At 30.6% G+C, this 23,075-nt stretch overlaps 1 protein-coding gene across 3 annotated transcripts; it reads right to left on the bottom strand.

Moving 5' to 3' along the window:
* Window positions 1-837: 837 nt before the first annotated feature.
* On the bottom strand, window positions 838-22,883 carry LOC118184260 (uncharacterized). 3 transcript variants are annotated; one of them, XM_035353909.2, is made up of 7 exons: window positions 22,547-22,883; window positions 21,908-22,055; window positions 15,744-15,801; window positions 9,022-9,123; window positions 8,485-8,579; window positions 8,348-8,394; window positions 838-1,045 (listed from the first exon to the last, which is right to left on the bottom strand). In XM_035353909.2, the coding sequence occupies exons 1-7, from the start codon at window positions 22,709-22,711 to the stop codon at window positions 959-961; spliced, it is 702 nt and encodes a 233-aa protein (XP_035209800.1). In that variant the 5' UTR covers window positions 22,712-22,883; the 3' UTR covers window positions 838-958. The 3 variants fall into 3 exon arrangements, with proteins under 3 accessions (XP_035209800.1, XP_035209799.1, XP_035209801.1); XM_035353908.2 differs by having other exon boundaries at window positions 8,479-8,579; window positions 22,547-22,872; XM_035353910.2 differs by lacking the exon at window positions 8,348-8,394 and having other exon boundaries at window positions 8,455-8,579; window positions 22,547-22,879.
* Window positions 22,884-23,075: the final 192 nt, after the last annotated feature.

Below are 23,075 nucleotides of genomic sequence, written 5' to 3' on the forward strand. Positions count from 1 at the left end.
TGTATATGGAAAATGTCATTATATTCTTCAATTTTCATTGAAATATGATATCTGAAATTTTCCGTGATTACAATACTTTACTTCATACGAGGAAGTAAAAATATATAAATGTGAAATTCTAAATGACAAAGTTGTGAAGCAACTGCCGAGTCTTACTGTGAAAGGGATGTTAGAGTATCAGGTGTTCCAAACATTTGGGTGCTGGATTATGAAATTTTTACTGCATTATGTTTCCTAAATTTTTCCAAAATAGAGCAATATCAGTTAATGAATCCAATTAAATTATTCATCAAATTATCTTAAGCTTAAAAATTTTTATTCCTTTGATTTCTCTTCTACGTTGTGGATAGTAATGCATTTCTTGCTTCCTTTCACCTATTTCAATGATGCATTTTTGGCTTGCAGTACAGAATATTTTCGCTCTTTGAAAAAGAAAACTCAATGCCTCTCTCTCAAAATGGTAGAATTTCCCTAAAAACTAACATCAGTCTACAACTTAGTTTCGTTGAAGTTTAAATATCATATTATCATGCTGCTTTTCCACCTGTTCTTTGATTTTATCCTGGGAGGAGGGATATTATATTCTTCAATCAACTTAAAAAAAAAAAAAAAAAAATAGAATTACGGGAGGGGTTACCAATTTACTGTCATTTTTTAAACATCCTGAAAAAATTACAAATGATTTATTCTAATGAGAATTATTTCTGACATATACAAAACAATTCAATCATTTCTGTTCTTTAATAGAAGAAAAATAATGAAATATGTTCAATCATGTTGATAGATTTGATAATGCTGGGTTTGATTCATATTTGAATAATAGGCACTGAGACTCAATAATAGAAAATAATGATATTATATTTATAAATGTAAACAATACTGTATGTGCAATAAACTATGCAATTCACAGGTTATTACTAATTTAAAAATTAATACAATAGAACAAATATTTAAAAAATTAGTAAAATTTCAGTTTTCTGGCAATATGATCCAAATCTAAGATATCAGCACTTGTAGGCAAAGTAGGTGTTGGAGGATCAGGAAGCTGTAATTAAAAGATAACTTCTTAATGTTTATCATTACAAAAACACCTAATATTTAAATTTTGGAGATCATATTTAATATATCATATATGAATTTCATAATTTATAGCTACCAGAGGTGACACTAAAGTACTAGTGACCAACCTGTTAGTTACTGATACTTCAGTTTAATTTTATCTCTAAAATTTATTCAGACTTGCTCTATTACTTCAATATGCCACTGATGACCAACAGCCTTAATGAGCACTGGCATGTTTAAAAATCAATCTAAATTTTGCTGCACTGCTTCATACTGGCAATCCATTGGTTACGGCAGTGCTCCGTAACCTTTTCTTACCTGCGACGCACAAAAAATCTTTCTGGAATTTCGTGGCATACCAAAGAGTTCCGAGTTATCAAGGAAGTGCCGAAAAAATTCAAATGCTGACACACTTACAATCACACACACAACCACACAACAGTGAAATATATAAAAACATTTAAAATAGACATTATTAAGGGAAAAATTGTCGTGTATTAAATACATGATAAAAAATTGCAAAATGTCAAATACATGTATCTGATTGCGGCACACCTATATCCTACTCATGGCACACCAGTGTGCCGCGGCACACCGGTTGCAGAGCACTGGATTATGGGATAATTGTTAACTGATAGGTCATCAGTGATTTCCTGAATTCAATATCTATCTAAATTTACTGCACTTTGCAACAATGACATGATGTAACATTCAACCTGTAAGTCACCAGAGACCAACATTCGTGACATGTACTGATGTAATTTTGATTGAAATATCAATCTAAACTTACTGCATTACCTCAGACACTGGAGCCCTTTGGCTTTCTCGAACAGCCTGACAATTTGTTATCACTGGTGACTGTGATGGACATTAGTGTGTTTTGATTAAATTTGCCTAAATTAGAATTTCTTAAACTTTTTGGTGCGGGGACCCCCTAATATTTACCAAAATTTTGTGGGACCCCATAAACAGACACACAATTTCTTCATTTGTACTGTAATATACTAGTCCAGTTTTAGGTCACTGACTATTAGTAAAATAAACCTTTCTTTTATAAAAAATATATATATATCGAAATCTTTTCATTTTGTCTTTGTCTGTAATATCTTATCGTAGTCTGTTTTCAGACACATTATGTAAAAATATTTGGTAATTATAGGTTAGGTTATTTAATTACAGCAAAGCCTCAAGGGCTATCTGCCTGAGGGAAGGGATGCCTTCGTGGAGGACTTTCTAAGGGAAACTGGCTTGTATGAACATTAGACATGGGAAAAACCACGAAAACACCCATGCAGCCAGCCCGTTCGCGGGATTCGAACCTCGGACCGAACTACCATTTTGTAATTATAAAATTTTTAAAATAAGTTAAAGAAATATCAAAATTGCTAAATTTTTGGCAACCCCCTACTGCAAGTCTCGCAACCCCGATTGGGGTTGCAGCAACCCGCAGTTTAAGAAACTCTGGTCTAAATTGAATGAACTGCCCCACTCTGGTGACATATGAATTGATCCCCCAAATGATCAAATGAACCTAAACCTACATGTGACTGGTAATTCAAAAGGCTGTATATACTCTGATTTAATTAAAAAAAAATATATAAAAAAACATTCCATAGAGGTAAGATATAGGGGAGAGGCCTGATCTCGTGTTTTCCATATGCTTCCTGGAAGCAGTAACACAGTTTTGGTAACCAAAACATTCAGTGACTTACCATTAAGATAAATAGGTTTTGACAAGATTAGAAATGAACATTTCATAATTACATTATAAATCATAAGTATAAATATCTATATATTTTCTTTTTGTACAATATTTCAGAATCATAAGTATCTGAAAGAATACATTTTTAAACAACATTTCATTCTAAATGGAATTAAATGCCATACTTTTTTGAGAAAGTTTTAATTTGAATAAAATGTTTTCAAAAGTTTTTGCTAATTACTTTTAAAAAAATTAAGGTGATTTGATTTTATATGGTTAAAGATTAGAAAAATTAAAGTTTATTGTATTATTAATATTAAAATCACACATTATTTCTATTCCATTTACAGAGCTTCTTTCTAAAATACTTTCTCAAATACGAGATCATTTTCAGCTTCTCAGGAATCTTTTTCAGTCACTCTATAATTAATGCTCTATTTGGTTCATTTAAAATTAGAGTACTTTTGATTTTAATAGAGAAACACATTAAATGGTGCCACTGATTTTCATGTACTTAACTTTCTATGAGTATTTCTGAAAAGATAAAAAGAGAGGGTTTGTTAATATTATTTAATACTTTTAACTGAATTATTTTAATATTTAATCTTTTTTTTTAAGCCTTGATTTCACCAATACACATTCTAAAAAATTTTAACATGCAAAATACCTAATACCTTCTGTGGGTGGAAAGGACCACAATTCATCATATTGATCAGGGTTTCTATACTACACTGACCTTAGTTTCAATCATGAAAGTTTGAAGTTGAGTTGGTAATGGTGAAGTAAAAGACTAAAATTTAAAAATCAGGAGGGTAAAATGTCATTAAAATGTAGTACCCTTTAAATCAGTTGTCCTAAGAAAAATATGAAACAAAATATTTCTCCCTAGGTATCCAAATTTTATAGCATCTTTTACTGGTTATATTTCAGTTTTATAAGACAGTTAATTCGGGCTCCTAAGGAAATTTCCAAGCTTTATATTAGCTTCTGAAAGTTTGTATCTTAACACATTCACTGCCAATCACGTACTGGCACGATGGACATTCTTGCTGAAGAGCCTATCATGCTCTTGTGCGTGGTAATGTCTCAGGTGCTGCTGGCGTGGGGAAAAGCAATGTCTCATTATTTATTTCCCAGATCAATCAGCATTATGTTATGGATATATATGCTGGTATTGGCATGGAGTGAAGGTTAGAAACTAGTTGAAAATGTATGTGGTTTGGAATGGAAACAAAGTTTCATTTTGTGCAAAGATCATACACGGATAACATTCTGAAATACATAGTTTGCAATAATATCATTGTAACTATCTTCTAATAAATTTATTTGTAATATATATATTTGTTTGTGATATAGTTTCATATCAAAATAATGCATATTGTTACTTATTTTGATTCACTTTTGATCAGCTCAAAGCTGATCTGCTGTCATTATTATTAAGAGTGCATCTTTCTCAAATGAATGCAATGTCAGGATCATTCTAATGTACAAGATCTTAAAAAATATCGCAAGATCTCAAAAAGAAAATCTGAAAGGTTTCAGATTTTGAATTACATCCAAAGAAATGCTTTTTTTAACATTTTGTGTGTTATTAACAATCGTGTTCTTTCCACTTAAACCATAAAATTCAGTTCAAGAGCAATATCGCAAAATAATTTTTAATTGAGCACATCTTTAGAATTTCCAATACACATTCTCACAAGCTGGAGGGGGGGGGAAAAATCTGTACAACGTTGCCATTGCTTGCTTTGAAATCCTCGAGTTGTTTGTTAACCAAAAATTCGTTTAAGTTTTACAAAATATGAAATCAATAATAAAGCAAATTCCAAATATGGTCTTCCAAATGCTCATATTTGCAATAGAATTACATCATTCAAAACTTGATAGCTGAAGGAACCGTTGTTTTATCACAATGCGAGAAACATACATACATTTATACAGATTGTTCATTATTTAATTTCTTCAAATATAATACAGGGTGATAATATTTGGTGGCAACAGTTTGAAAAGTGAAACAGACATTCAGACTGATTCGATGCAAAATATCATAATGAAAACAATAGTCCCTCAGGGACAAGGCCCCTTTGGATTAACAGTAGTTCCTAGGTACCGGTGGAAAAATTATAAAAATAGAGCTCATTCTTCGTTATAAACAGATAATAAAATAATTAAGATAAGATGAAAGACTGTAAATGTACAATAAAGAAAATTACTTCTTAGAAATTTGGAAAATTTATACAGTATATATGGCTCATAACTGTTTTTTGCTCATAAGAAATTATAAAAAAAATAAAAATTTTAATAATGGATAATCTATATTTTTAATTTTGTTTGCACATCCATGCAAAATAGATACATGAAATCAACATTTATTTGCATATAAGTATGTAATTATATGCATAATATTTGATTGCATTACAAATCTCTTATTTGTTTCCTAACAGCATCTATCATGTAACTGTTCAATATAAGATTAACACATTCACTGCCGATTATGCACTGGCGCATGATTGGCATTATTGCCGAAGAGCTAATCAAGCTCTGCCGTATAGTGTGGAGTGATGTTTCAGGTGCCAGTCATGCTCTGACATGGGAAAAGCGATGTCTCGTTGTTTCTTTTCAAGTTCAATCAGCATTACGTGTTTGAATATGTATGCTATAGTTTAGAGTATCTCAAATACAACCCTGGCTAGCATTCTGCCAAAATCTGCTGTCGTTATTATTAAAATTTTTGTGACTTGTCCAAAAGGGGCGCTATTACTTGCTATGATATGAAAGTCTTCTCTTCTCCGGAAAGAGATACGCTGAAGGGAAAGAAAGTCCATCCTTCCACCCTATTTTGAGAATAATTCGGTCTGAATAGCGCAAGCGTGTTTGCGCTCATGGTCGCAGATGAGGTGGTCGAAGTATAGTATTGGCATGGAGTAAAGGTTAGAAACTAGTTATAAATGTATGTGGTTTGGAATGAAAAAGTTTCATTTCATGCAAAAATCATACACGAATAGCATTTTGAAATATATATGTGGTTATAATGAAAGTTTTCCACCAAAAAATGTTCTTAATACAGTTAGGGAAAAAAAAAAAGCATTAAAGGGATACCTCTAGTGCAGGTAGAAATCATCACCCAAATCTATGATTTCCTACCAATATTTTGGTGATTTTTCCAAGCCTTCAGCCAAGAAACTTGGTGGCTGCGAGTCCAAAAACAGATCAACCTCATTTCGGGTGTCCTGTGCTGAATGGAACATAGCATCAGCAGGATGCAGCTGCAAGTATGGAAGAAGGTAGATGTCCGAAGGAGCGATGTCGAGTCTATATGGTATGGTGGATGTGGCAAAAGATCTCATTCGAGTCCATACAGAGTACAGCAGGTGAATGCAGACACAGTTGTCTTGCATTATCGAGATGGAACATAACCTTTTTGTGATGGAACTCAGTTTGACGTTTCTCCTCGATAGCAGCATCATCATCTCACTGTACACCTTACTGTCGAGGGTTTTACCCTTTTTCAGATACTCTTATGGATAATACCATGGCAATCCCACCACATACAAAGTATGGTCTTTTTGTTAATTCAATTGCACTTTGCAACGTTGCTGATGGGCTCACCGGATGCAGACCAACCCTTTTTTCAGCCTGTGTTGTTGAAATAAACCCACTTATCCTCACAAGTCATGATCCAGTCCAGAATTTTGGCCTTGCATTGATATTCGAGTAGATTAGTGCAGGTCTGAATGTGTTTTTCCTTATCTGCTTGAATTAGCTCATGCAGCACCCAGTGACTGAACTTGTAAGTCAAATTTATGCGATGCCTAGTGTGACTAATGGATATGGCACTAACATCTAATTCCTTAGCAAAGTTTCAAGGGATTGCATACTGATCTTCTTCCACACGTTCTCGTACACGGGTCTCACAACATCAGTAGGCCGGCCAGAGCACTCTGCTTCTTGAATGTCATAGTCATTGTTTTTGAACTTTCAGTACCAAACCTTTACACTGTCATATGATACAACATTAGTACATAAAGCTATACACAGAACTAGAAGTAAATGGTGGTTCTAATCTGGTACCATGATAGTTTCACTTCAAATACCTTGTACTTAATGATAATGGTATGTTTATACAAATTTCACAACAGTGTTTTAAAACAAGTCTCTTTCTTTCAAATACCAAAAATCATTTGAAAAAATATGATTAAACACGGCAAAGCAAACTGTCTGCACAGATGATATTTGCAGTGGCAGGAAATTTTCGTTAAAACTTGATATTAGTACTTTTCTGTTATCGGGATCAGATTCAGAAATCTATGTATGTATATGCATATATGTGTATATACATATATACATGCATACATGAACACATACATCCATACGTGCATTTCTGAATCTGCTCATGATAACAGAACTGTACCCCAATATTTTGCAATAATATCATTTTAACTATATTATAATAAATTCATTTGTAACATATAGATTTGTTTGTGATATAATTTCATATAAAAATAATGCATATTTTTACTTATTTTGATTCATTTTTAAATACCATGCACCTGCGTGTAATGCGGCATTGTAAAAATAATTTTACCTTTAGTGCCGATCACACACTAGTGTGCAGTCACAAAATTCTATGCGTAAAGGCTTAGTAATTTATGTGGTACACATAATAATCTCTTATCACCTCTTTTAAATCATATTATAATATGCAAGTGAGCATATGGATACAATCTATTTCTATGACACAGTATTAACTATCAACACAACGCCACATGACCAGCAGTGAAAGTGTTAAAAGTAAATCTTTCTTTAACGTAACTCTATTTAATATGCACTTTACTTTGATATTTGGGCAAAGTGGTAAACGATGCTGAATGCCTTATCTTTGGGCCTGGGTTCAAATTTCATAGCAGGTTTGGGTATGTGTAAGTGTATAATGTTTTCGTAGGATGGAAGCACTTAAAATACATGGTGAACCAAATTCCTCTCAAGAGCTTGGCAGAGAAAGAAGGATGGAAGATCTTTGGACCCATCCTTCACCTTCAAAACTGGGATGTAGTTGAGCAATGTCACCCAGAAATTAACCAGGGCCATGCAAATGATAGACGTAAGCTTGCACTCCTCACCATGATAAAGTTTTGATCACCATGATTTGTTTTGAGGTTACTGTCAGAATGCAGTATAATATTAATCATAACATGCTTTCTCAAATTCATAACACATAAATATATGTTAACAGAAATGTTATATTCCTTAAAAGAATTTTCACAGAGAAATGTTCTTGACATTTGCTGTTTCTAAGAAAGAGAATTTTGCTTAAAAGTGACAGTAAATTGTTTGCTTACAACAAAATAAGTATTTTATTTTTGTGATACTAAAATTTCAATTTTTGCATATACTTTTTTATTCTAAATGAATAAATTAGAAATATATTTCTTTTACTGATTAGACTACTGCACAAGTTTATAATAAAAGATAAAAATTAATAAAGATATATAATAATAATTAATAAAAAGATAAATAATACAATTAATAAAAAGATATATGATTTTGCAAATATGTATTTCAAAACAGCAAAAATGTTCTTACGTTGTTTTTGCAATTGTCTCCAAATGCTTTCATATTAGAATCATTTTCTGAAATTAAAATAATATTAAAATTCTAAAAATTAATTTATATAAATAAAAGTAACATACACTGTATTTATGAATGACAATTACCATAACTTTTAATATTTTCTTGATGTGTTTGTATATCTTCAAATATCATTTTAATATTTGCTACAGGAACTGGCATTTCTGGAGAAGAGGACTTTTTAGAACTGGAATTAAAAATAAACTGAAATGAAAAATTTTGAAATCTTTCATCATATTAATCTCATCCTTTTATTGAAAACATTACATAACATTACATACCTTAAACACTTGATAATGGCATAATGATTTACATGCAAATGAGATTTTGCTTTACTACATTAACTTGCTGTATAAATTATTTTACTTTCATTCAGACTGATTTAAAATTTATATTATGATTTGCATCTATGAAAATAATTGATAAAGTGAAATATTATATAGAATAAGATAAATAAGACAAAAAGTAAAATGTTATGTAAATAAGGAATTACCAAAACGTTCTACAAGTATCTTAAAAGATATTGTTACCAAATAAATTAAAAATAAAACAACTTCAAATTCATGTGCTAAAAATAAAACAACTTCAAATTCATGTGCAACACAAGACAGAGAAGTATGTATACTCACTCTAAGCGAGATGATGTGATCACATTCTGCGATTTTGGAGAATGTGTACCGAAGTCTGGAAACATAGGAGTTAATTGAGAGACCTGAATTTTACTACATTTTCTATACAAGAGTTAAAGAATATTATGTGGGATAAACTTTGAAGAATATCATATTACACAGATTAAATGAGATGTACTAGTAATTGAAAAACATAAATTATAAAAAAATAGCACTTTTTATTGGGGGGGGGGAATCAAAATCTTAAAAATATAATTTAGTCAAGAAAATAACCTTTTATAATGCATTAACAGTTTATGCATTTTAAATATAAATATCAACTATGAAAATAATCATTAATGTTACTATAAATAGAATTCTATTAATCTGCAAGCATATAATCTTTGAATATGCCTCATTCAGATTTTTTTTTTTAAACTAAACAAAGAAAATTTCAATTATCAGAAAATCTGGCATGGCAGCAAATTTATAAGCAAGTTCTTTTATATGAACATTATAATGTATTTATAATACATTTTGGTTGAAAAAGTGAATTTATTTCAATCCTGAAGTTATTTAGCATTTTTATGCATGTATGCAAGTGTTCCTTTTATTATAGATACCTCTTTCTTGTGTGTTTGTTCTGCTGTGTTTAAAATTAAATTTTGAATTTATGTGTTTAACATTTATTTATGTATTTATTTTTATTTATGTATAACTTTTGAGATGTACTTTAAAGTTGCTTCATTATTAACTTGTTTGTTTAGATAGCATAAGTTTTTTTTTTTTTTTTTTTTTTTTTTTTTTTTTTTAAATATGGATGGAGAATATAAAGAGATCTTTAAAAAGAGCATTTGTAGAAATTTAATAGATATGAAAAGCAAAAGCAGGAGAAAGAATGAGGAAAGTTCAATTCAAAAATTTTTGTTTTAATTACTAGTAGCACATGCACATAATGTAATAGTAGTAGTAACATAGGAATTAATTTAAAGAAAGATCTTGCTGCTGAAATATTTATAAACACTGCATTTATTTTTGTTCCCATCAAGAGAAAAAAAATTCTCATGAAAGTAATTTTACTGCTTGACATAAATTACATCTTACAAAAATATTTTGATACCTTTTCATAAAGAGTTCTTTCCTTTAAAAAATCTCTCTTAACATTATGCTATTCTCTCCACCACATTTACTCTTGTGCTGACATTATTTTATTTGGGAATGTATATGCCAAGTCTGTGCAACAGCAAATTGAACATACTCATTTAAAAATTTTTAAAAAGGAGAGGCAGAGAGAGGTTATTCTTGTTTATTATTTTATTCATCAGTTTATCAAGGCTTGTTGGCTTATAACCAGACAAAGAGTATACTCACAATTAGATTAAATTAATAAAAGTTTTGTATTTTTCATTTATTCTACACATATATGTGTTTATATATAAACAATGTAAATTTAGTATAGAAAGGGGGGAAAATGTGCAAAGAGAATTCAGAAAACTTGATCTGTAATCCCTACTATCCTTGGTGTCGAGGTGTGCAGATTATCAAAGTCTATTGTACCAAAACATAAGCTTAAGGTGAAAATTCTTGAAACATGACCACAAAGTTAGATAATTAGTTAGAAAGTTAGTTAAATGTCTCAATGAAATTTAACTAGAAATAATATGAATACTTACTTTCACATGGGTTTAATTAAAGATGGTCATTAATAGTAGAGTTACGCCAATAAGTGGAAGTGCTCATGATGTTTTAGGAAATCTGATTGATACTGTATCCCTAATCTTAATACTCAGATAACATCCCTCATCTCATTATTTGTAGATAATTCATGGATTTCATAATCATCTTTTTCAAAAAGTTTTTCATACGATATGCCTGGATTTGTTTCAGAAAGCAACAGGCTTTCTGAATCTTTGGTCATGAATGTTGCTGCAATGGTTTTGTAGTTAAAAAGGCGGCATTTGACAAATTGAAACAGAATATTTATTAAAATAACACTAAAGCATATAATTTAATTTGGAGTAGACTATCACTCCTACAACATACAGTTAGCAAGCACCTTACTCCTCCATGGCAAACATTCAACTCCGTTAAATCTAGCAACCTCTTGGGAGAAGAGGCAGAATGCATCAAGTGTGCCTTGTCGATTGCCAAATAGTCACCGAGTACTACAGTTGCAACTTGCTTTTTTTTCATCACTATCTATCTATGTGTTCAATTTCTCACAACTGATGTTAGTTGAAGATGCTGCTTTTAATTCTGTATTTCATCATTTATTAAAAGGTTAGCATACATAAAACAGTGCTCATTGTCTTTTCCAACATGCAGTTTCATAGGTTCAGCAAATTTAAAGCAACAAATAGATTAGTTTCCATTACTAATTTACTTGCACATTTACCTGTAACATCCATGTCATAAAGGATTCTCAAGATATTCAAAGCAAAAAATTTATTCAGAAGTTTTTTAATTCCTGAAGAAAAAAAACCTGAGTCTTGTTGCCCTTGAAATCTGTAGTTTTAATTCAAAATCTACAGCAAACTAAGATTGCTTCCCCCCCTAATGTAAATAGTTTACCGAAATCAAAACCACATTATTTGGTGATTAACTTCAATTAAAAAAATATTTTGAGCATATTACCCACATTGTTAGTTGCAATAAATTATATATTTTTTCATGTTTTCATATACAGACTGATGGAACTTTAGCAATTCGATAACAGTATGCGAATGAAATCATTTACCATGACCGTATTAAGTGATATCTGCTCTATTACTCTAGTAAATTAGCATGGCTTCATAACAAACTATTTTATCCATTTCTGTCTTTCAAGATGTAATTGCACTGTTCATCGAAGTTAAAGGATAAACTGAAAAAATATGCTTACTGATTAAAGTTTTTAAACAATATCAAATGGTAAAATTATATTAATTATCAGCAACTGAATGTGAAATTGGATTTCCACACATAGGTTAGCACATAAAACATGTAGATTTAGATAACTGACAATAAGTTGTGCAATGAGCACAGATTGGACTTTAGGCGTGCTGTTTAAAGTTGATGCAGTTTCTAAGAGGTATCAGTATTTATTAGTTATGACTTAAAGTCATCATTTAAATGAATGGTATAAATGGTAATTAATTGGCAAACTCAAGAAAGAAGAAACATAAATAGACGTCACCCAAAATATAAATATCTTATAAAGTATTATATTAAGAACATGGAACAAAACACAACCAAAGATCTAAATATCCCATAAAATGTCACATTTAAAACATGGAACTACATTTTAAGCAGTGAGACAGTTTGTAGATAGCCTGGTCGAGGGCAATCACGAGCAACAACTGCATCCAAATGCTGTTTTCTGACATTGTTTGGCTCAGAGAAACACTGAAGCAAAAGAGTTTGTTTTTACATCTTCAGGCTTCTAATCGGGTTTGAATCAAACATTTTACTACTGGATGAAGTCTTCATGAGGTTAACAAAATCAATGGTTTATGTCCTATTCATTTCAACTTATAAAGAAAGTTGTTTGAGCTGGTATCATCATCAAACTCTGTGGAACCAAGGGGAATCGGACTGTACTTTTTACTGACAAGTCTAGATATAGCTTTAATTGCAGTTCTAGATTTTTTTTTTTTTTTTTTTTTTTTTTTATCCACAGAAAGGAAGAAACACAGAACTTTCCTTCCTTTGCTCATGAAAGACTGCATCTCCATGGTTTCAGATGAAAGTATCAAAAATGGCCACTATGAGCTATATATTATTTTCAATGGAGGTTCTGTAACCAGCCACAAATGTATGGATAAGATTTTGGAACCCATGTAAAGCTGTTTAGAAGTGTTTTTGGCATATGTTTTCTGTTAATGGATGGCAATGGTTATCTGCATCAAGCATCTCTGGTGTCAAAACTACTTGGAAAGAGCAAATATCACTTGAATGGATTGGTCATCCAACTCACCAGACTTGAATTTGATACAGCATGTGTGGGATACCTTCGGCCATTGCATTGCAGCATGTCAGATGCCTCCTCAGATACTTCAGGATCAGAAATGTACACTTTCAGAAGAATGGCACGCAACTTCATAATATGATCAACAGTAAGTTCTATAAAATTAAAGTGTGAGATTTTCGTTTCTATCAGGGATAACCATGCATCATACTGAGGAAAGATATGTTGCAAACCAGAAGATATTGCTTTTCCATTATTTTTAAATTTATAAAAATTAGACTTTAAAATATTGAGATTAATCTACTGCAAATGTGATAATTTATGATAAATAATGGTTTTGTACAAATTGTTTTCTTCATTTTTAATAAGTGATTTAGGTGATCAGGTCACTTGATGCAGGCACCACAACTTCTGTCTGATCCTGTGTCCTGTACGCAGTAATTAGACAACAAATAGCACTGCTTTATAGTTAACATAAATGGAAAAACAAGATAGGAATAAAAAAAAAAATATTCCAGAAGCTGAAGAACACTTATTAAGTCATTTCAGATCCAAAGCTAGCAGATGACGGTAGAATACAGATAAGAAAATTCAAGATAGAAGTATAAGAAAGTTTGAATTAAGTAATTCCATCTATTGATGAATAAGTTCTTCTTTCTCCGCAAAGCGGAGGAGAATTTTTATTGCCTGCAAACTTGCAATCAACTTTTGAAATGGTGACTTGGCATTTTTAACAGAAATGTTTTCGAGATAAGAAGTATTCCTTGATAATACAGTAGTCTATATTCTTTTTGGTGACAGTTACAATGTAACCTTTTCTGTTATTTCAAAAAACAATTTTTGTTATTTTTGCGAGCTTCTAATCCTTCATTGCATACGGTTATGATGAAATTATGAATCTTAATCCAGGCTATTTTATCTGAAGTAATAATTATTGAGAATTTTTTTCTTGAACTGATTCAATATATTTTACTTCCGGTTCAGCATGGTCTTAATTGTCTTCATCGAGTGGTATTCCATTAGGTAATTTCATGAATCTATTAATTCTGTGGAATGTCTATTGATTCTTCATTACATGAAAACTTAACTGGTTTTTCTGGGATTAATCCACTCATTTTCAGCTGATAATTTCTCCTCTGTTCAGAGTTTCGTATTCAGGTGCTGATGCTGCTGAGGATTTTTCAGGGACTGCATTTCCATTCAATTTAGACACTTCAGTGCAATTTCCATATTTGTTTTCTCGTAATTTCCATATTTGTTTTTCAAATCCATATTTGTCTATTCCCCCCTTTGATTTCGTCAATCTAGGATATCTGTTGCCATTCTGGTTAATCATCTCATTGGTTCCTAATCATTTATCTTTTCATAGTCCTATTTTTGATTCAGCATCCAAGTGATTTTATTCTTTAAATTCTCAGGACAAAAATTAGGCTTGACACACTGAGAGGATAAAGAAATGTGTGTATAAGAGGCATCACTGAAGTCATCATCATTGACTGTCCTGAAAAGGGATATAGTCGATAACTAAAGGCAAAAAGAAATCAGAAAGCAAAGTCACTGCACGGATTAGAGGTTAACAGTAGTACATTTTCATACACAAAGGCAGAAGACAGAATGATGAAACTGAGTACATTTTTTTAATAATAAGTAACAGCTAATTTTATTTCTTTCAATATGCTTTAATTCTGATGAGAGGTGCAGTGGCAGAAAAATCTTTTTTTCACTTACATTTCCCTTTATAATAATGTGAAAAAGCAACATATTTAAGCTTAAAATTAAGATCGTCAGAAATATTGCAAAATTTCTGCAAATGAAATATGATTAAAAATTTAACTTCTTTTCACAGTGTATTTTCACCAAAAAACTTACATGTATGCATCACTTGCTTAAGAGTTCTAGAAACTCTGTTTCTTCAGTAACACCTCATAAAAAATAACACTTGATATGGAGCATAATAAATACATTAAAATAAAGGGTAAACATAGATTTACGGGTGCCCTTGGTGAAAATTGACGATTTTTGGTGGTACATGGACATGGAGTTTGCAATTCTTTGACTTGTTATTTTGGGTTTGTATAGCGGCGATTTTTGGTGCAAAAACCACTGCTACACAAAGCCAAAATAACAAGTCAAAGAATTGCACAAGCTCGGTATCCATGTACACACATACTGGCATCACCACATAAATTCACAAAAATAAGAGTAAAAAATATCCTCTCTAGTGCCGATGTCCTCCAGACGTTCGACCATACGCATTTCCTTTGTACAAACAGGACACTTATAATGGCTACTAAGTAAACATTCATTTACACACCAGTCAATTAATGCTTTTTTCCCTTCAAATCATACAGAAATTCAAATTAATCTTATCCTAATCAGCCATTTTACCATGTAAACCACAAAATAACCAACATAATCCAACACACAAATCTTTTCCCATCATTCAAATTCACCACAATCACACAACCAATTATGTCATAATAGGGTTTCCATAACATTCAACTGCTTAAGTACCATAAATGAAACAACTACTTGGCGATAAATGAAACAACAACTTAACAATAATCCAAGAGGCACCCTTCAATATACTCTAACCAAATAAAGCATGTATCATAATCAAAATTGCTTTTATAACAATAGATGATAAAAGTTTGTTTATATATTCTATGCAATTATATGGGAAAATGTTCAAAATTTGAAAAAATATTTGAAAATAAAAAAATAATTAAAAAAATATACTTTATGATGTAGTTCAGTTATAAAATTACATTCTTACAATAAATAATAATAAGGATACACTTTCGTAACTGGGGTAGTATCATAAATAGGCTGCTCAGGTTCTTTAGATAAAACCACTGTAAAATACCAAAAATAAACAAGACTAGATGAACATAAAAAATTACACTGTAACAATAAAAGCAGAAATGTTATTGCTATTAATAATGCTTATTTAAATGCAGTTTAACAAGCACTGAAAATATCTAATATTCTTCAAAGTGAAAACATATAAAATACAATATTCTTCATTGTGACATTTTCTACCCACTTATGCAACTACAAAAAATTATTATAGATATTTTCACTACATTACTCACCAATGAAGAAAAGAGGTAAAAGATTAGATTTCAGTAAAATTTATAATTTAATACAAGGTGGAGGAGATTTTACAATTCACAGTTGCATAATATATCTGCAAGGTGCTTACATAACATCCATTAAAAAACCATTTATGACAGTATAGTAATACAGTTTATTATGCAGAATATAACACTGCATAACAGTGTCTCGTAAGACTGCTGTTATTATTATGGGATAACTATAAAGATTATGGGACCGCTTAGTATATTTTAAAAAAAATCACCACATTGTTGTATTTAAACGGTTGCAGTTTTGAATTAAAGATGTAAACATATAAAGAAAAATAAGGTTAATCTTTGGATTATGGTAACTTGGTGATTTTTCAGCGACCAAACCTGCTAGTTTTTTTTGGACGCCATTTTGTTTTCACGAAGTAAAGGCATGTTTTTTTTTTTTTTTAACTCAACATTTTTTCCCAACAATCTGCGAGCCGAATTACACTTATGCTAGAACTTTTATGGAACAAAAGTGATTAATCATGATGAAGATTAGGTGCAAAATTGGGAGAAAGCTCAGAATCGCCCACTGCTTACCGCGTTTTTAAGAATTGCCCATACACGGTATCATCCATGTACACATCGACCTATTTTCACTTAAAAAAAATCCCACAATTGCACAAAAATGGCATTGCGCACACTCATGACTTTATCCATGTACACTGCTAAAGTCCTAGCTAGTAACCTTTATCGCCTTACCAAAATGTCACCAAACTACCTGTTACCATATTCCAAAGATTAGCCAAAAATAATAAATATTGAAAAGAAATAAAGGATTTTATTTGGTTGATCTTTACATTATGGTAACTTGGCATTTTTTTGGCGACCAACTTTCCTACAGCAACCCTCTATTTTTTTTTCCCACCGCCATTTTGTCTTTACGAAGTAAAGACATGTTTCTATTCTTTTTATCTACTGAACACTTCTTCTAACAATCTACTAGCCGAATTACACTTATGCTAGAAATTTTATCTAACAAAACTGCTTAATCATGACAAATATTAACTGCAAAATTGGGAAAAAGTGCACAATACCATACTCCTTACACGTTTTTCAAAATAACACATACACACAAACCATGTACACATCGACTTATTTTTACTTAAAAAAACATCCCAGAATTACACAAAAATGGCATTGCGCACACTCTTCACCAAATCCATGTACACTGCTTTTTTCTCATAAATTAGAAAAATTTCACGAAAATACATGACAATTTTCTGAATCTTTAAACCTGGTAAAAAGAACATATATGAAATTACCTGATCGCGAAAAAGTATTTATCCTTTACAAATATGAACATTTCCACATATAAAATAAATAAAATATCCAAAAACTTTTACCTCTAAATCATCTATTACATTATACACGTCACCAACGAATTCATACTGCAAGTATTACAAATACTTAGTATCAAATATTTAAATTATTTCCATGCACGTTTATTTCAACTTAAACGTATACCAAATTCCTACAAACATAAAATTCGCAAAATAACTATCATTTAATTAAAATATAATTAAATTCAAAAACACTTCTTAAAATATAAATGAGCACATACATTAAATTAATACATACATAAATACCCATTTCGAATTCACATCTATTATATTACAAACGTCACTAACTAATTCATACCGCAAACATTACAAATGGTTACAAATACTTAGTATTAAATATTTAAATTATTTCCATGCACGTTTACGCAAATTACTTTACTTCCACCTTACATTTAGAACAATGCATAAAAATAATATCCTCAAATAATTAAAAATACTAACTTACCTATTCTTCTTCAGAATCTTGATTACGTGTCCGATAAACTTTTCTTATTTCTGTTTCAGGATCTTTAAAATCATACTTATAGTTCACAGCAAGGTACCAGGTAAAATAAATAACTTAATAAAACATCTTTACTTCTATCTCGCACAACCTTGAAGAAATACTTATTACTACCCCTTTCGATTGATCTTTACATTATGGTAACTTGGCGATTTTTTGGCGAAAATTTGGCAACCAACTCTCCTACAGCAACCCTCTATTTTTTTTCCCCGCCGCCATTTTGTCTTCACGAAGTAAAGACATGTTTCTTTTCTTCTTATCTACTGAACACTTCTTCCAACAATCTACTAGCCGAATTACACTTATGCTAGAAATTTTATCAAACAAAACTGCTTAATCATGACAAATATTCACTGCAAGATTGGGAAAAAGTGCACAATACCATACTCCTTACACGTTTTTCAAAATAACACATAAACATAAACCATGTACACGCCGACTTATTTTTACTTAAAAAAAGATCCCAGAATAGCACAAAAATGGCATTGCGCGCACTCTTCACTATATCCATGTACACTGCTTTTTTCTCATAAATTAGAAAAATTTCACGAAAATACATGACAATTTTCTCAATCTTTAAACCCGGTAAAAAGAACATATATGAAATTACCTGATCGTGAAAAAGTATTTATCCTTTACAAATATGAACATTTCCACATATAAAATAAATAAAATATCCAAAAACTTTTACCTCTAAATCATCTATTACATTATACACGTCACCAACGAATTCATACCGCAAGCATTACAAATACTTAGTATCAAATATTTAAATTATTTCCATGCACGTTTATTTCATCTTAAACGTATACCAAATTCCTACAAACATAAAATTCACAAAATAACTATCATTTAATTATAATATCACTAAACCATGTACACGCCGACTTATTTTTACTTAAAAAAACATCCCAGAATTGCACAAAAATGGCATTACGCACACTCTTCACTATATCCATGTACACTGCTTTTTTCTCATAAATTAGAAAAATTTCACGAAAATACATGACAATTTTCTCAATCTTTAAACCCGGTAAAAAGAACATATATGAAATTACCTGATCGTGAAAAAGTATTTACCCTTTCCAAATATGAACATTTCCACATATAAAATAAATAAAATATCCAAAAACTTTTACCTCTAAATCATCTATTACATTATACACGTCACCAACGAATTCATACTGCAAGTATTACAAATACTTAGTATCAAATATTTAAATTATTTCCATGCACGTTTATTTCAACTTAAACGTATACCAAATTCCTACAAACATAAAATTCACAAAATAACTATCATTTCATAAAAATATAATTAAATTCAAAAACACTACTTAAAATATAAATGAGCACATACATTAAATTAATAAAAATTACCTTACAATCCTAATTACTTTAAACTAAATCATTGCTAATAACAATTTTCCCAATAATACCGAATTCCTTTCCACCTTACATTTAGAACAATGCAAAAAAATAATATCCTCAAATAATTAAAAATACTAACTTACCTAATCTTCTTCAGAATCTTGATTACGTGGCGGATACACTTTTCTAATTCATTCAATAAAATTATTGAAAGATTTTTTCTGCGAATTTTTCCTCCATACTTCCTCCGCTAAATAAAAAGCAAACTTCTCTTTATCACAATGCCTAAATACCCATTTCGAATTCACTTTAATTAGGGCCATGGGATCCAAAAATTACACAACACTGTTTCACACAACACAGAATAAAGCTAAATACAAAATTTCCACATTTTTTCCCGATTTCCCCCCTTTTCCGATTAAAGAACCGTAATTCGTCCATTAATATCACATGACATATCCCATGATCTCTCATTTCCCTCACGCAAAATAATGCGTAATGGGAACTGAGTACTGCTCACATTATTACCAAAGTCCCAGGTAGTAACCTTTATCGCCTCCAAAATGTCACCAAACTACCAGTTACCATATTGTAAAGATCAACCCCCCTTTCAATCCCACTAAATACCCATTTCGAATTCACTTTAGTTAGGGCCATGGGATCCAAAAATTAACGAACACTGTTTCACACAACACAGAATAAAGGCAGATACAAAATTTCCAGATTTTTTTCCGATTTCCCCCCTTTTCCGATTAAAGAACCGTAATTCGTCCATTAATATCACATGACATATCCCATGACCTCTCATTTCCCTCACACAAAATAATGCATAATCGGAACTGAGTACTGCTCACATTATTACCAAAGTCCCAGGTAGTAACCTTTATCGTCTCCAAAATGTCGCCAAACTACCAGTTACCATATTCTAAAGATCAGTCTTTTATTTTTAAACAAATTAATACATGAATTATGAGATCAACCATATGAATGAGACTCTTTCTTCTTATGTACCTTTCGTTTTTTCCTTTGTACATGTGCAGAGTGCTGTTTACTCTGTTGTCAGTCATATTAAGAACTTGGAAGGTGACCTATCTTACATTTAAAAACAGCAGCAACAAAAAAGAAAATTGTTATATATCTATGACGTTAAGAAACATTACAATTTAAACAGAGCAATGTATAATAGAAAAACAAATATGTTAACTAAAACTAACAAAATAAAGAGAGAAAAAAGAAGATATACATAGGATTTTGAATTTTAATGCATATATACCAATTATACATATAATTTTTTTTTACATACAGATAAACTTAAAAAGCACAAAACGTTTATCTCGATTATTTATGCCTTTATTGTACTTTTAATATTATATATAACTGAGGTGCTTTATAATGCCTATAATTTTTAATATGTGAAACAAATCTTTTTTTGAGCATTTGCAACATTGCAACTAGGAAAATTATTCCCAGAAAAGATTTTTGTGCCTTATATATTTCCTATTTTTTTAGAGAAACATTTAGATCTTTACTTGACATGAACAAAGGATTTGGATCAAAAAGTATTCTTGTACCCTCATGCAACTGTTCACAGCAGTGAAAAACTTTTTTAATTAATTACAGCAAACTGTTATTTATTTTCTAATAATTGTTGTTTTCATATTAAATTAGTAAAACAAGTTTGCAAGATCATACACACTTCTACAAAACATTTTCCAGTTTCGTACATTGTGGTCATTCATATGCAATTCCTCCATGATGAACCTATTCATGCATTTTCGACACCACAAATAAGGATCAGACTTACAAATCAACCTTTTGTTCATACATTATTCTATCACAAACCTTTCATCCTTATCTTGCGATCTAATCAGATATATAAAATCCACACATTCAGCACCAGCCATATTATACTCACAATCATCAATGAGAAATAAGGTAAAATGACGATTTTTAAAAGGCCCAGTTACACAGAGTAAATGCCTTAAATCTTGACGAACACATGGCTGATCTTTAGAACATGGCAACAGGTAATTTGGCAAGTTTCCATAAGTTGGCAACACTGACATATAATCTGCAATCTAGCCTTATTAGTATCGACAATGGAGAGACAGCTTAGTTTAACACATTTTTATTATTAATAGACTACATGACTTTGCTTAAGAATTCTTTGTTTAAACACAGTTTCACAAGTATTCTCATCAAATTTTACATCATACTTGGAAATCAGGATAACAACTAAAAGCATGAAATAAGTAAATGATAATCGGTGCTTAATACCAATACTTTAAGACAGTCAAAGATGGTCAAAAATCAACCAATGATGAATCAAGGTAGATCTCAGCATCAAATGATGATACTCACACAATACAAGCTTTTAAAGTTTTACATTTAAATCGACTCCTAAAAAATTTCTCATGATTGCAACATTCTTATAGCATTGTGCCATCACATTTTGACCCTAAAAATTATAATTGTATGAATCAAATAAGCTGTCTTAGTATTCTATTCATTCATTCTTTTTAGTTTACTATCTAAACTTAATTTCAAACATTTTATATTCTAATTTATCATCATATAACAAAGAAGTTTCAAATTCCACAAATAGATAATAACTTACATGGTTCATAACCATATTCCTTTAAATAATTCTCCTGGTCTGTAACACCATGTTCTGCCTCAAGGATAAGTTCTTCAAAGTCAAGAAAGAATGACTTTGAAACAGAATTCTTTTGCTTAATATCTTTTTTCAGTTTATCTGCTTCTCCCTAGAGTAAATAAAAGATACCCAAAATGTAGATTCATACCAAAAATTAGAAAAATTATTAGTATTTCACATATTGATAATTTTTCTTTAATTACATGAAAATAACAAAACTTTTAATACTAAATGTTTATTTATTTTTAAAAAATCATCAATATTCTCAGCAATGACACCATATATTAAATAATCTGCTAAGTAAATCACTGCTGTCTATCAGTTCGTAATCTTCCGCTCAAGAAAAATGTTAATATTAATATAAAACAAAAAAAATATATTTCTCTTATTAAATTTCTACTACTTTTTCATTTCCTTTAAGTTTAGAACTCCTCATTAACAAATAGTGGTGGCGCATACAGCTCTAAACTTTTAAATATTTCCCAGCTGCAAAAATTGGGAACATTTAAAATTATGAAGTTATTATCATTCTTGAATTTCCAGGTTAAAAATTATGTTTTAAATTAAATACGTTAAGGACTAAGAAACATGATATATGACCTTTAATTGATGTATTTTATCTCTCATGTCAGCAATTTTAGCAGCAGCAACATTCTCATCCGGAACTTCAAGCAAAGTCTTGTTAGCCTCCTCAACACCCTTGTTTATTTCTTTAACACATTCCTTGAGGTTTTTAAAAAAACTTTTAGATTCCTTTAGATCCATTACGTCTGCTGATACAATTCGGCATTTAATCACCCTTTTAAAAAGGGAGCGCTCAAAAGAAAAGTTCTTGCGTTGCCAAATCTGGAAAAAACAAATGTAACCTACAGTTTTGCACCAAAATTAAACATAATTTTCCTTGTCGCAGTGTTTAATCTAGATTTTCCTTTTGGTTACATATTCTTCGTAGCAGAAAAATAGCTTTTAACTGGTTGGATTTCTGCAAAAAAAAAAATTATAATATTGTAACAAAAATTATTTAAAAAAAAACATAGTAACTTTCGCTCATTTCATAGAAAAATCCTGTACCTATCTGACAAAACAAGGCAGTGTAAACAGGCGTCTCTCTATTAAACGGCAAAATTGA

Source organism: Stegodyphus dumicola, chromosome 9 (genome assembly GCF_044657685.1).
Source record: "Stegodyphus dumicola isolate Sdum_Otavi_A_Nest chromosome 9, ASM4465768v1".
Classification (NCBI taxonomy): Eukaryota; Metazoa; Arthropoda; class Arachnida; order Araneae; family Eresidae; genus Stegodyphus; species Stegodyphus dumicola.

Excerpts from the sequence above, each read along its gene's own strand:
- LOC118184260 (XM_035353908.2), bottom strand. The coding sequence starts at position 22,711 with ATGGATCTAAAGGAATCTAAAAGTTTTTTTAAAAACCTCAAGGAATGT. Across the intron at positions 8,580-9,021 it reads ATCACATCATCTCGCTTAGA|TTCTAAAAAGTCCTCTTCTC; the intron begins GTGAGTATACAT and ends TTTTAATTCCAG. Across the intron at positions 8,395-8,478 it reads AGAAAATATTAAAAGTTATG|AAAATGATTCTAATATGAAA; the intron begins GTAATTGTCATT and ends TTTTAATTTCAG.